The sequence below is a fragment of the Rhizophagus irregularis genome, chromosome 22 (assembly GCF_026210795.1).
Source record: "Rhizophagus irregularis chromosome 22, complete sequence".
Lineage (NCBI taxonomy): Eukaryota > Fungi > Glomeromycota > Glomeromycetes > Glomerales > Glomeraceae > Rhizophagus > Rhizophagus irregularis.
The window spans coordinates 1,312,785-1,325,101 of record NC_089450.1 but is presented as its reverse complement, the minus strand read 5'-3'; the positions used below and the strand labels follow the sequence as shown (position 1 = coordinate 1,325,101).

Below are 12,317 nucleotides of genomic sequence, written 5' to 3'. Positions count from 1 at the left end.
CTTATGACAATAAGAATATAGGTAAAATTTATAAAAGAAAATATATAGAAAGGAACTATTTTAAATTATATTTTAGTATATGTAATTTTTATCCAAGACATTTTATTATTATATACTATACAATCTAATTATTAATCCATATAATATTTCCTTATTCTATACAGTTGATTTGCATTATAACAAATTTGGTATCTGGATCAATCTGACCTTTATTATAAAAAAATTCATTATTATTATAAAAAAACCTGGTATAATATTGGAAAATTTGGTATATTGTAATATATCGTATTATAATTGCAATTTATATCATATCATTATATTTATAAGTGTTCTTATATAGAGAGTGATTATAAAGAAGTCTAATTGTAATATAATATATATTTGTAATTAAAAATAATATTATAATATTAGTCTAATATGTAGGGTTGTAAAATTACATTATTTTAAAAATTTTGGCTGTAAGTTACAATATAAGTTACATTCAGAAAATATATTAGAATAATTCAAAAATATTAAACTTAATATATTATCTTATTTTAAACCAATAGGAATTGAGAATTTTTATAATAATTAACTTATATATGTAAATATTAAATAGAATTAAAACCTATAAAATATTATTTTTTTGTAATTATAAAAGAAAATCAAAATAGGAGAACTAGAAACTGAAAGATTGTAAATAATTTATAAGGCCAGATAAGTAGAAAAATAGATTTTATGCACATTTTGTTATGTACATTTTATTAACGCATATGACAAATATATAGTAAAAATTGAAAGACAGAGGTGTGACATATGGGTGATTTTAAAAGTCACGTGATCGAACCCGCTTTGGACGCCCCTTTTCCTTTTTGGAAACTCGTGTCGTGTACTAATAGAAATCGAGTTCACCAATTTTTAATAGAAAATAATAGCAAATTGTATTGCTTTTAGTTTCTTCATGAGATTTGGTTGTGGCAAAGAATGTTTCGGCCAAATGGCTAATTTGCAAGCAACCAAGTGTATTGGCGCCCGATAAAATATTTTTAAGTTGACCGAACATAGTAAGGATGATCAACATTATGAAATTTTTCGCATGGATGATTTTTGATATTCCAGAAACTAGACCCAATCCGGATATAAATGCCGGATTTTTTATATCCTTTACATAATTATATAATTAAATAACTAAAATTAGATAAGAAAACTTTTTTTGTTCCTCATATAACATAATATGCGAGATCGAAAGTAACTTTCAGTGAAAAGTTACACATCAATTTTGTGAAATTTAACTTAACTTTGGGCAGAACTAATATAGTCAATTATTAATTTTGTTCTAAAGAGAAATAATAAACAATTGATAGAAGCAAAATTCGAATTTCAATTTCGAACCAAATTTTTGATTCTCCGTCTCCGAAAGAATTTCAAATTAGGATCTCCGACACTGATAAGATCTAGCTAGGCGCGTAATTGCGATGTCTTAGTTTTTTCTTCGGATAAACCTTTTTAGGTTTCATAGTTTTGTTACAACAATAGGTCTACATGAATCATTTTTATTATAAATTATACGGACTGATACGTATATACGTAATAATTTTTCTTAATAGAAGTTTTTCACTTCTTATAATATATACTATTAAAGTTAGTTACAGATTTTTCTATTTACAATTTCTAGAATTCTTAATGTTAACATTCGATGGAACACACGTTTTTTTTTGTAATACCATATTTTATTTAACATGATGTCAATCACGCTTCTCCTAAAAAGAGCCATCCTTCTTAAGAAATTGATTATCCTGTATATCTGTATATCGACTCTTAAATCAGCCACACAATACATGACCATCTATTAATTTAAATTAAATAGATAGTTCGTGATAAATTCGTGTTTATTTATTAAATTCGCGTCAAGTAATAATTAATACTTTCAGAGATCTCAAATTTATTTTAAAAACAAATTTTTTTCATAAATCTTTGGTTTGAACTAATTATAAAAATTTCGATTAATTTGTAAAAAAAACATATGTTCGCTTATACGAAATTATTTGAAATTTTTACCGAGCAATTAGCGAGTGATACAACCGATTCTGCATATTCGATAAAATCTTATCTAAATATGGTGTGATTTGCGATATGTGCACTAAATGACAATTTATATAAGGCACACAGAAATTAAATTAAATAGTATAAAATATGCGGGCAATTAAATTTGTATTATTTGCGCGCACATAATGTCTTTTTCCATTTAATTTTCTAAGGACGAAAGTTGTCCATTGGATTTTTTTTTTTTAAGGACAAAACTTTAGTCCTTAATAAAATAAGAAATTTTTTTTAAAAAAAATTATACAAAAGCAACTTTATCCTTTATAGAAAATTCCGGTTGGTTTTAAATTTTAATATAAAAAGACCTTTGTTTTTTTAGTATTTATTTTACTAAATATGGGCTCAGTACATCAAGACGATACTTTAACCGTCCCTGTAAATTCTTTTTCGCCTTCCATAATAACAGATATAACCGATACCACTGCGATAGAGATAAATCCTGAATCTCCCATTAGTCCAAAAACTTTAACTTCTTTAAAAGAACCTAAAAATACTGTAAAAAGAATGAGCACAGAGATAGCGGTTGACTCAACTCGTGAACCAACAGAAACTCATTCAAGTTCATCCAATCCCTTTGCATTCACTCCTAAAACGCTTTCTCCCCTTGCTGAGCCTACACAAAAAAAACAAAGTCTCAAATTATTAAAATCATATGGAGGATTAGATGGATTGGTAAAAGGTCTTCATACCGATCAACGAACTGGTTTAAAGGACGAGACTGCCTCATTAAAACCAATAACTTTAAGGGAGATAACGGGTGAAAGTAATGATAATATAGTTGATGAACAAGATAATGTTCAATATGAAACAACTCTTACAGCAGATGATACTTTATTTTACCAAAGAAAAAATGTTTTCGGTAAAAATATATTACCAGTAAAGAAAACAAAGTCTATTCTTGAGTTAATGTGGATTGCCATGCAAGAAAAAGTTTTGATACTTTTAATAATAGCTGCAGTTGTATCATTAGGTCTTGGCCTTTATGAAGATTTTGGAGTTAAAGATCCTGCTACTGAAGGTCAACCAAAAATTCGATGGGTAGAGGGTGTTGCTATTCTTATCGCAATTTTAATTGTTGTTTTAGTTGGTAGTTTGAATGATTGGCAAAAGGAAAGGCAGTTTCAAAAATTAAATGCTAAAAAAGAGGATCGTAATGTAAAAGTTACTAGAAATGGTAAAGAAGCCCTTTTATCAGTACACGATGTCCTTGTTGGAGATGTGCTCAATTTAGAACCTGGTGACGTCATCTCGGTTGATGGTGTCTTAATTGCTGGTCATAATTTACGCTGTGATGAATCCGCAGCTTCAGGTGAAAGTGATGCTGTAAGAAAAATGAAATATGAAGATTGTTTAAAAGAACTTGAAAAAGAAAGCGAAAGTCCTAAAGTTGATCCATTTATAATTAGTGGTAGTAAAGTATTGGAAGGAGTTGGTACTTACATTGTTACTGGTGTCGGTGTTAATTCTTTTTTTGGTAAAATTATGATGTGTAAGTATATAAGTGTACAATTCTTTATATATATATTTTTCATAATGTGATTAATTTTTTAATTCTTAAAGCGTTAAGGTCTGAGGCTGAAGATACACCTCTTCAAGAAAAATTAAATGACCTTGCTGAAAAAATTGCAAAGCTAGGCGGAGCTGCTGCTCTTCTGATGTTTATAGTTCTTCTCATAAAATATTTTGTGAGTTTCCGTAATGGAGTACCATCGGTCACCCATATACTTGATAATTTGATTAAAATTATTATTTCAACTGTTACTATCGTAGTTGTTGCTGTACCGGAAGGTTTGCCATTAGCAGTAACGTTAGGTAAATTTATTATTATTTTTTTTTAAAAAAGTCTTATAAATAATGCTAATATAATATATTATTTCTAAATCGAAGCGCTTGCATATGCTACAACACGGATGCTAAAGGATAATAATCTTGTACGTGTTCTCTCAGCTTGTGAAACTATGGGTAATGCAACAACGATTTGTTCAGATAAAACCGGAACATTAACACAAAATAAAATGACAGTTGTCACTGGGATTATTGGTTTATCTGTTCCATTTGTTAAAGACGCTGAAACTCATTCTCTTTCTGCAAACGTTGTTTCGACAAAACCTGTTTCATTGAAAGAAATAAATTCCGAGGTTCCTCAAGATATTTCACAGTTATTGAATGAATCGATAGCCATCAACTCTACGGCTTTTGAAGGTGAAATTGAAAATGGAAAAAAAACCTTTGTCGGTTCTAAAACTGAGACCGCATTATTAGGATTTCTATTGGAATTAAACCCCGGTATTGATATTAAATCATTAAGAGAAAGTGCTCAAATCGTACAATTATTCCCATTCAATTCTGAAAGAAAATCAATGGGAGTTGTCATAAAAATTGACGATTCCAAATGGAGATTTTTTGTAAAAGGTGCTAGCGAAGTTATATTGAAAAAATCAAATAAAATAATAAATATAGTAAAATCTGACGATAATACGACCACCAGCAGCGTAATTGATTTAACTGAAGATAATTCCGATAAAGTCCAAAAAGTAATTGAGGATTATGCCACTCAAACTCTAAGAACAATAGGAATTGCTTATCGTGATTTTGAAAAATTTCAATTTGAAGAGATAACAAAAAGTTCCGATGAAATTAATTACGGAGACTTATTTGATAAATTAACTTTACTGAGTATCGTGGGCATCGAAGATCCATTAAGAGAAGGAGTGCGTGAAGCTGTTGCAAACTGTGTAAAAGCTGGTGTTAAAGTTCGTATGGTCACCGGTGATAATATTTTAACTGCCAAATCAATTGCTACACAATGTGGAATTTTTACAGGTGGGGAGGTTATGGAAGGTCCGGAATTTCGTAATCTTTCTCTAGAACAAATGAATAGGATATTACCAAAACTTCAAGTTCTCGCTAGATCTAGTCCTGACGACAAAAGAATATTGGTTGGTCATTTGAGAAGATTAAACGATGTTGTTGCTGTCACTGGCGATGGTACAAACGACGGACCTGCTTTAAAGCTTTCCGATGTTGGCTTTTCAATGGGCATAGCTGGTACAGAAGTTGCCAAGGAAGCTTCATCTATTATTTTAATGGATGATAATTTTTCAAGTATTGTCAAAGCTATTATGTGGGGAAGAAATGTAAATGACGCAGTGAAGAAATTTTTACAATTTCAGTTGACGGTCAATGTTACTGCTGTATTGCTTACATTCATTTCTGCTGTTTCAAGCAATGAACAAAAATCCGTTCTTACTGCTGTACAATTATTATGGGTCAATCTTATCATGGATACGCTCGCTGCTCTTGCTCTTGCAACAGATCCCCCTACTATCGAACTATTAGATCGTAAACCTGAATCCAAAAATGCACCTTTAATCTCTCTAGATATGTGGAAAATGATTATCGGCCAAAGTATATTTCAATTAGTAATTACTTTAGTCTTATTTTATGCTGGTAGTTCCATATTGGGATTGGATAAGGAAAGTATAGAGTTGCAAACTGTTATTTTTAATACGTTTGTATTCTTGCAGATTTTTAACGAAATCAAGTGAGTTTTTTTTTATTATTACTCGGCTAATAGAATGAAAAAAATATTAATATATTCATAAAAATTTGTATTTCATAGTTGTCGACGGTTATATGGTAAAATAAATATTCTTAAAGGTGTCACGAGAAATAAATTTTTAATGGCTATATTCTTGATAATGGTTTGTGGACAAATTTTAATAGTTCAGTTTGGTGGTGCTGCTTTCCAAGTAACACGAATTAGTATAATAGAGTGGGTAATATGTATAGTTTTGGGATTTCTATCAATCCCTGTCGGAGTTATAATTCGCTTAATTCCTACTGGTGCTCACACTACAACACCTCCGCCTGCAGTCAATATTGATCTTGAAAAAGAATGGAGTGATACAATTACGCAAGTACAAAATCAATTACACTTTTTTAAGACACTTCGTGGTGGCAGGTTCAGAGCTCATTTTGGTGATAAACAAGAAAAATCTGAAACACGGTCGAAGGCAATCGCTGCAGCTGCGATGTTGCCAAGTTTAATTTCTGCTTCAGTAGGAGTACACATGACCAGAGAGAACACAGTGCAAAACGAGAGTCTAGATGTGGGAAGACAACTTCGTAATGATAACAATGAGGGAATAAATTCATCATCGACGTCTAAAAATCAAAATGACACGAATGTGGACACAATAGATATTGAAAAAAGATGATTTGATCTCAAACTTTTCCACCAAAAAAAAAAATAGTGTATGAATAATTTTTTTAATGTTTTTTACGGTTTTATGTTTATTTTCTTTTAATAATTTTTTATATATTGTGTAATAAATTGTATAAGAATAAAAATTTTTAGATTATTTTCTGCTATGAAAGTCCATTTGTGCAGACAATGCGTTATAGCGTCAATCATTATTTAAATTTGTAGATCAATGCAAGATGCAATCGGTTTTATAATCGGGACCGAGACATTTTTCCTATTTTGGAGAATTTGTTAAATACTCTTATCCATTGTAAGATTGATATAAATTTCGAGATAAAAGATTATCAATTGCATTTTATGACTCATTTCAGTCAGAATCACATATATAAACTCAGATTTCAATCGGAAATAAGGATATAAACCATGTTTGCGAAAAGTTTTAATTTTTATCGTTCCTCAGTGACAAAACAGTTACCTTTTAAAAAACTAGCAACGATAAATCGTTCAACAATAGCCCCAACTTTAAAACAATATCGTTACATTTCCCATGAAGTATCAAAGGACAAATTAATAGTTTTTGATACGACTTTACGTGATGGGGAACAGGTAATTTGGAAAATACTAAATGTTTGATAAACTCAATAATATTGTTAATAATATTAAACAATATAGTAAGTTTATTCTTGTTTATTTGGTAAAATTATTTCTTTAGTCACCTGGTGTTACCCTCAAGACTGAAGAAAAACTTGAAATTGCTCGGCACCTTTCCGCCCTTGGAATTGATGTTATTGAAGCTGGTTTTCCTATTGCTTCACAAGGAGATTTTGAAGCAGTAGCTCGTATCGCGAAGGAAGTTGGTCCATTAATGACTGGTAGAGAAAAAACAGGCAAGCCTGTGGTCAGTATATTTTAAATAACACGAGCAGAATATAATTTATGCTATATTTTAAATTCACTAGATAATATACGCAATTTAGATTATAGCTGGACTATCTCGTGCTGCTGAAAAAGACATCAAACGTTGTTATGAAGCTGTATCACACGCGCCTTTGCATCGAATTCACACATTTCTTGCTACATCAGACATACATCTTAAATATAAACTAAAATTCGATCGTGATGAATGTAGAAAGCGTGCCGCAGCTGCGGTTGCATATGCTAAGACTCTCTGTGATGATGTGGAATTTAGTAGTGAAGATTCTGGAAGAAGCGATAAGGATTTCCTTTGTCGGGTCTTGGAAGAAGTTATTGAGGCAGGTGTAACAACGGTTAATATACCAGATACAGTTGGTTATAGCAATCCAGAGGAATATGGACGATTAATCAAATATTTAATTAAAAATACACGTGGATCGGATAAGGTTTTTTTTCTTATTCCAATTTATTAATTTGGAATGTATTTTATTGGTTATTCATTTTTATTTTATTTTAATCTAGGTCATTTGGTCAACTCACTGTCATGATGATTTGGGATTAGCTACTGCCAATACTTTATCTGGTATTTTAAACGGTGCTAGACAAATAGAAGTCTCCATCAATGGCATTGGCGAACGTGCCGGTATGTACTTTATTTATTATCGTTATTATCGCTATATTATTTTATATATATATATATATATTTTAAAATGAAGAATTCTTAACATATTCTTTTATTTCGTAGGTAATACTCCATTCGAAGAAGTTATAATGAACATTCATACACATCCTGACTATTATCCGGTATATCATACAATCAATACACAACAAATATATCGTACTTCCAATATAGTTTCATCCCTTTCTGGAATGGTAATACAGCCTAACAAAGCTATTGTAGGTGCCAATGCTTTCCTTCATGAATCGGGTATTCACCAAGATGGCGTACTTAAGAACAAACTAACTTATGAAATTATTCGTCCAGAGGATGTTGGTATCTTCAATGTAAATTTAGTATTGGGCAAACTTTCAGGCCGAAATGCGTTCCGCACGCGTCTCGAAGAATTGGGATATGGCGATATGAGTGAGGATGATGTTAACGTAGCTTTTGGAAGATTTAAAGCTTTGGCTGATAATAAGAAACGTATTACAGATCATGATATTTTGGCCTTATTATCAGATAGAGTCTCTTCTGGTGATTCACAACGATTTGAATTACAATCAATTCAGGTTGTCTCTGGTACTCATGACATGTCAACAGCAACCGTTAAACTTAAGGATAATTCACATAATAAAGAACTTGTCGATGCTGCTATTGGACGTAGTGGTCCTATCATGGCGGTATTTGGAGCTATACAACGTTTAGTACAACGAAAAATACGGTTGTTAAATTATGAAGTTCGCGCTGTTTCAGAAGGAATGGATGCTTTGGGTAAAGTTAGTCTTAGGATTACTGGAGATGTTGATGATTCGGAAAATGGAGAAGCTAAAGATTCGAAAAAGTCATCTAATGCTGTGTATCTTGGAAATGGTACAGATTTAGATGTAGTTACGGCAAGTGCAAAAGCCTATATAAATGCGATTAACAGGATGGTTGAGGAAGAAATTAATGCTCAAACTGGCAGAGGGAGAGTTATTTCATTCAATAAGAGAGTGGTGGATATATAATATGAATAAAAATTCATTTTTATTAATTTATTTTTTGATAAATTTTATGCTTAGAAAAGTATTTATAATGTAAATTCATCACTATCAACAAGATATAAATTTATTGGTCTTTTTTAATACTTTTTTTACCCCTCCATGTTTTCATTGCATCATTAGCTCCGAGAAACTTCATAAATTAAAAGCAGAAATTTTAGCATTAATTATTCTATCATTTAATAATTGTAACAAATAAAGATATATAAATACCTTGTGAACAAGATCTTGTATAAATGATGGAAGAAATCTCAATAAAGACATTAAATAAACATAATATGGCGTAGTAATAATATGACCTTCATTCTTGTCCAGTGCAGTGACAATTAGTTTTACCACATCTAATGGTGCTAAACGGGGAGTAATAAATGGAAATGAAACTTTGATACCATCAAATAATCCAGTTTCAATTTCACCAGGACATACAAGAGTTGTGCGAACTTGTTTGGCGTCGTAGCTAATGCAAGAAAAAAAATTTATCTTTTGATGAAAAAATTAAAGAAATATAAAATTATATTAAGATTACCGAGTATCCAATTCATATCGAAGTGATTCGTGGAAACTAATCAAAGCAGCTTTACTAGCACAGTAATCAGCTTTGAAATTAAATAAAATTTCAATATATAATTGTATATATAATTTGAAATAAATTAATAAATTGAAATATGTTACCTAGTTGAGGCAATCCGGTATATCCAAGTGAGGACGCTACTGTTACCTTAATTTGAAATAATTTTAGTAAAAATGTTTAGAACTTAAAATAAATAATGAAATATATTTACAATATGACCATGATTATTCTTAATCATATCTGGCAAAAATACTTTTGTGGTCCAGAAGGAAGATAACAAATTTGTATTTATAGTACTGCAAATAAAACGAATCGATTCAATAATAATAATTTATGAATATTAATTATAATGCCAAATATTTTAAATTTACTCTGTTATGTCACGTATCGACTCATCAAGAATAGTTTTTCCTCTAACAATAGCTGCATTGTTTACAAGTATTGTTGGACTACCAAACTTAAGGTGAAATAAAAAAGTGTTAAAAATAAGGTACATATACGTAATATGTATATATAAATTAACTAAAAACGTTTACTTGTTCTATTATATCTTTACCAACGCGTTGAACCTCTTCATAATTTGAAACATCGCATTGAAAATATTCTACGTTGACTAAATGAACACAAAGAAAGGTTAAATACGATAAACAATTACGTTTTTAGCCAATTACATACCATGTTCAATTTCAGGAGGGTTAACATCCAGTATGATCACTGTCACGTTCCTGATCGCCAATGTCTCGGTCAGAAGGCCGCCGACACCACCTGAACCTCCAGTGACAACTACCACTTCGTCATCCCAATTTGTTTTAATTGTCTTCCAACCGTTTCTACTCTTTAAACTTAAATAACCCAACAACCAAAAAAAGCATACGATACTTGTATATATGCTAGCCCAAAAAAATTCAGGGGTAGTTAAGCCGTAGCCTATAGAATAAAAGTACGGAAGGAATATAAGAACAAAGGAAGGGTGAAAAAATGAGAGAGCTAGAATACGAAGGAAAAAATCTATAGATATATTCATCGTGAAATGTGAAATTGAAAAATATTTTGTTCAAAAAAAGTGTTTTTTAATTATTAAACTCAAAGTTACACGACATAAGCTTGTTAATTTAACTTTACCCCGTACACGTTTGAACGCGAAACACGTAACGTTTATTTGATCATCATGGTGCACTGAATTATGATGTATCGATATCGATATATCAACAATAATTTTTTTTATTCATTTGATATTATACGAAATGCTGAAGTATATAAATAAAGTCGACATAAAATTTGCTCCTTTTTCACCTTCTGCCAAGTCTTCGAGGTGGATGAAATACACTTAGTATAATATATTGAATTTTTTACTTATTAATTTTTAACTATTTTCATTATCTGTTAGACTTTTTCTCGCAAGAATTATGACAGACAAAGCTCGGCTTGCGAATCCGAATGCCATTATTAATACAACAGTCCTTTCTGATCCAAATGAGGATCCAGTTATCAATATAATTTATCGTACGTAATATATTTTCGTATAGTAAAAATTTTGTTAGTAACAACCGAACAAATAATAATAGGTGACGGTAAAAAACTCTATCTTCGACCAGGTAACAAGAATATAGACGAGTAAGTATTATAAATTAAAGAAATTTTTATTAATAATTTATTTAATAACACAATTATTTTATTTGCATTAAGAGTTTTATACATCGTAAACAAATATTTGCGAAGGTTAAAGGAAGAAGACGACTTTGCTGTTTAATAAAATCAATCATTTTCAAAAATAAAAAAGTGTATTCAGAAAATTCGGAAAGAATATTTTTCATCTATTTTCTTAGCTTGAGATTTATTTGCATTACAATTATCCGAATGAGTAATTATCCAAATAAAATAAATACATTAATCATTACCAATTTTATGCTTTTACAGCATATTTACGTTGAGGAAAATGAATAGCTTTTTCATGAGCACTGTAACAACAACAATAATAAAACGTTAAGAATATGGTTGATTGATATATTCATGTAATAATAAAATAACTAAAAAAAGTTTTTACCGCTTAGTCCTCTTATTAACCTCATACTATATAAAGAAGAACAATATTAATTAAGATATTAGTAAAGATTCAATTATTTAATCATCATAATCTCTTACTTTTGTTAGACGACGACGGATAGCACGAGTTTTTTTCGGTCGAAGATCTAGAGGTTTATATTTTTTGTAATTAACTAAGTTTGGAGGTTGATCTTTTTGTCTTTGTTTAATAGCTTTGCGAAGAACATCTCGTTGATTTTGTGAGATTACAGTGTTAACGCGTGCGATAGACTTTCGAACTTCGCGCCTATGTAAATTATCAATAAATTAATTTGGTTGTGTGTAGCAATCGGTGTATTTTTTTTTCTACCTACAATTTAGTTAATTTTGAGGCTGCACCGCCTGCAATTTTTTGAACTTTTAAACCGGCGAGTTCTTGCTTAAGGTCTTCGAGCTGTTTATTAACCTCGGCCTTATTTTTATTGCGAAGTTCGTAAGCTTTAACAGGAGGCTATTGGAAATAAATAATAATGCATTAGGTTATCATAGTTTTTTCTATAACTCACGATTCCAATTTATTTTAATTAATAGATGAGTTCCTTCTAATTGAATCCAAACAAAGAAGATTTCTTGCTTAGGAGCTAATAATATAATTTTTATTTTTGTTGAATGGATGGCTCACCATAATTAATAATCTTTTTTGCTATTCTGAGAGTGAAAAAAAAAAATTTTTTCTAACAAAATATCACACCCTATGGAGATCTTTGTTTATCATCACCAATCAATTTAATCAATTTCCCGTAAAAAAAATCTAGCCTA

At 30.3% G+C, this 12,317-nt stretch overlaps 5 protein-coding genes across 6 annotated transcripts; 3 read left to right on the top strand and 2 right to left on the bottom strand.

The window, feature by feature from the left end:
• Positions 1 to 2,241: 2,241 nt before the first annotated feature.
• On the top strand, positions 2,242 to 6,458 carry OCT59_014552 (uncharacterized protein; the record flags this gene model as incomplete). 2 transcript variants are annotated; one of them, XM_066150100.1, is made up of 5 exons in its annotated part: positions 2,242 to 2,358; positions 2,489 to 3,571; positions 3,643 to 3,894; positions 3,970 to 5,626; positions 5,705 to 6,458. In XM_066150100.1, the coding sequence occupies 4 exons, from the start codon at positions 2,587 to 2,589 to the stop codon at positions 6,300 to 6,302; spliced, it is 3,492 nt and encodes a 1,163-aa protein (XP_066002304.1). In that variant the 3' UTR covers positions 6,303 to 6,458. The 2 variants fall into 2 exon arrangements, with proteins under 2 accessions (XP_066002304.1, XP_025190184.2); XM_025312316.2 differs by lacking the exon at positions 2,242 to 2,358 and having other exon boundaries at positions 2,419 to 3,571.
• Positions 6,459 to 6,658: 200 nt separating this feature from the next.
• On the top strand, positions 6,659 to 8,914 carry OCT59_014551 (uncharacterized protein). The gene is made up of 5 exons (XM_025308929.2): positions 6,659 to 6,895; positions 7,002 to 7,187; positions 7,267 to 7,650; positions 7,727 to 7,847; positions 7,950 to 8,914. Exons 1-5 carry the CDS (start codon positions 6,713 to 6,715, stop codon positions 8,870 to 8,872), a joined length of 1,797 nt encoding a protein of 598 aa, XP_025190185.1. The 5' UTR covers positions 6,659 to 6,712; the 3' UTR covers positions 8,873 to 8,914.
• OCT59_014550 (uncharacterized protein) lies at positions 8,860 to 10,559 on the bottom strand. Its single transcript, XM_025312317.2, has 8 exons — positions 10,152 to 10,559; positions 10,013 to 10,089; positions 9,848 to 9,933; positions 9,688 to 9,772; positions 9,578 to 9,623; positions 9,432 to 9,501; positions 9,119 to 9,362; positions 8,860 to 9,038 (listed from the first exon to the last, which is right to left on the bottom strand). The coding sequence occupies exons 1-8, from the start codon at positions 10,498 to 10,500 to the stop codon at positions 8,973 to 8,975; spliced, it is 1,023 nt and encodes a 340-aa protein (XP_025190186.1). The 5' UTR covers positions 10,501 to 10,559; the 3' UTR covers positions 8,860 to 8,972.
• Positions 10,560 to 10,664: 105 nt separating this feature from the next.
• On the top strand, positions 10,665 to 11,377 carry OCT59_014549 (uncharacterized protein). The gene is made up of 4 exons (XM_066150098.1): positions 10,665 to 10,788; positions 10,864 to 10,979; positions 11,042 to 11,090; positions 11,163 to 11,377. Exons 1-4 carry the CDS (start codon positions 10,721 to 10,723, stop codon positions 11,224 to 11,226), a joined length of 297 nt encoding a protein of 98 aa, XP_066002303.1. The 5' UTR covers positions 10,665 to 10,720; the 3' UTR covers positions 11,227 to 11,377.
• OCT59_014548 (60S ribosomal protein uL29) lies at positions 11,098 to 12,254 on the bottom strand. The gene is made up of 5 exons (XM_025331018.2): positions 12,181 to 12,254; positions 11,873 to 12,009; positions 11,619 to 11,805; positions 11,521 to 11,546; positions 11,098 to 11,434 (listed from the first exon to the last, which is right to left on the bottom strand). The coding sequence occupies exons 1-5, from the start codon at positions 12,181 to 12,183 to the stop codon at positions 11,380 to 11,382; spliced, it is 408 nt and encodes a 135-aa protein (XP_025190187.1). The 5' UTR covers positions 12,184 to 12,254; the 3' UTR covers positions 11,098 to 11,379.
• Positions 12,255 to 12,317: the final 63 nt, after the last annotated feature.

Bases quoted from the DNA above. Each gene is read 5' to 3' on its own strand.
- OCT59_014551 (XM_025308929.2), top strand. From the start codon at position 6,713: ATGTTTGCGAAAAGTTTTAATTTTTATCGTTCCTCAGTGACAAAACAG. The intron at 6,896-7,001 runs GTAATTTGGAAA...TTATTTCTTTAG, and splicing joins CTTTACGTGATGGGGAACAG to TCACCTGGTGTTACCCTCAA. The intron at 7,651-7,726 runs GTTTTTTTTCTT...ATTTTAATCTAG, and splicing joins ATACACGTGGATCGGATAAG to GTCATTTGGTCAACTCACTG.
- OCT59_014550 (XM_025312317.2), bottom strand. From the start codon at position 10,500: ATGAATATATCTATAGATTTTTTCCTTCGTATTCTAGCTCTCTCATTT. The intron at 10,090-10,151 runs GTATGTAATTGG...GTGTTCATTTAG, and splicing joins CCCTCCTGAAATTGAACATG to TCAACGTAGAATATTTTCAA. The intron at 9,773-9,847 runs GTAAATTTAAAA...TTTTATTTGCAG, and splicing joins TCGATACGTGACATAACAGA to TACTATAAATACAAATTTGT.
- OCT59_014549 (XM_066150098.1), top strand. From the start codon at position 10,721: ATGCTGAAGTATATAAATAAAGTCGACATAAAATTTGCTCCTTTTTCA. The intron at 10,789-10,863 runs GTGGATGAAATA...ATTATCTGTTAG, and splicing joins CCTTCTGCCAAGTCTTCGAG to ACTTTTTCTCGCAAGAATTA. The intron at 11,091-11,162 runs GTAAGTATTATA...ATTTGCATTAAG, and splicing joins GGTAACAAGAATATAGACGA to AGTTTTATACATCGTAAACA.
- OCT59_014548 (XM_025331018.2), bottom strand. The intron at 11,547-11,618 runs GTAAGAGATTAT...TTCTTTATATAG, and splicing joins TCCGTCGTCGTCTAACAAAA to TATGAGGTTAATAAGAGGAC. The intron at 11,435-11,520 runs GTAAAAACTTTT...TTGTTGTTACAG, and splicing joins GTTAATAAGAGGACTAAGCG to TGCTCATGAAAAAGCTATTC.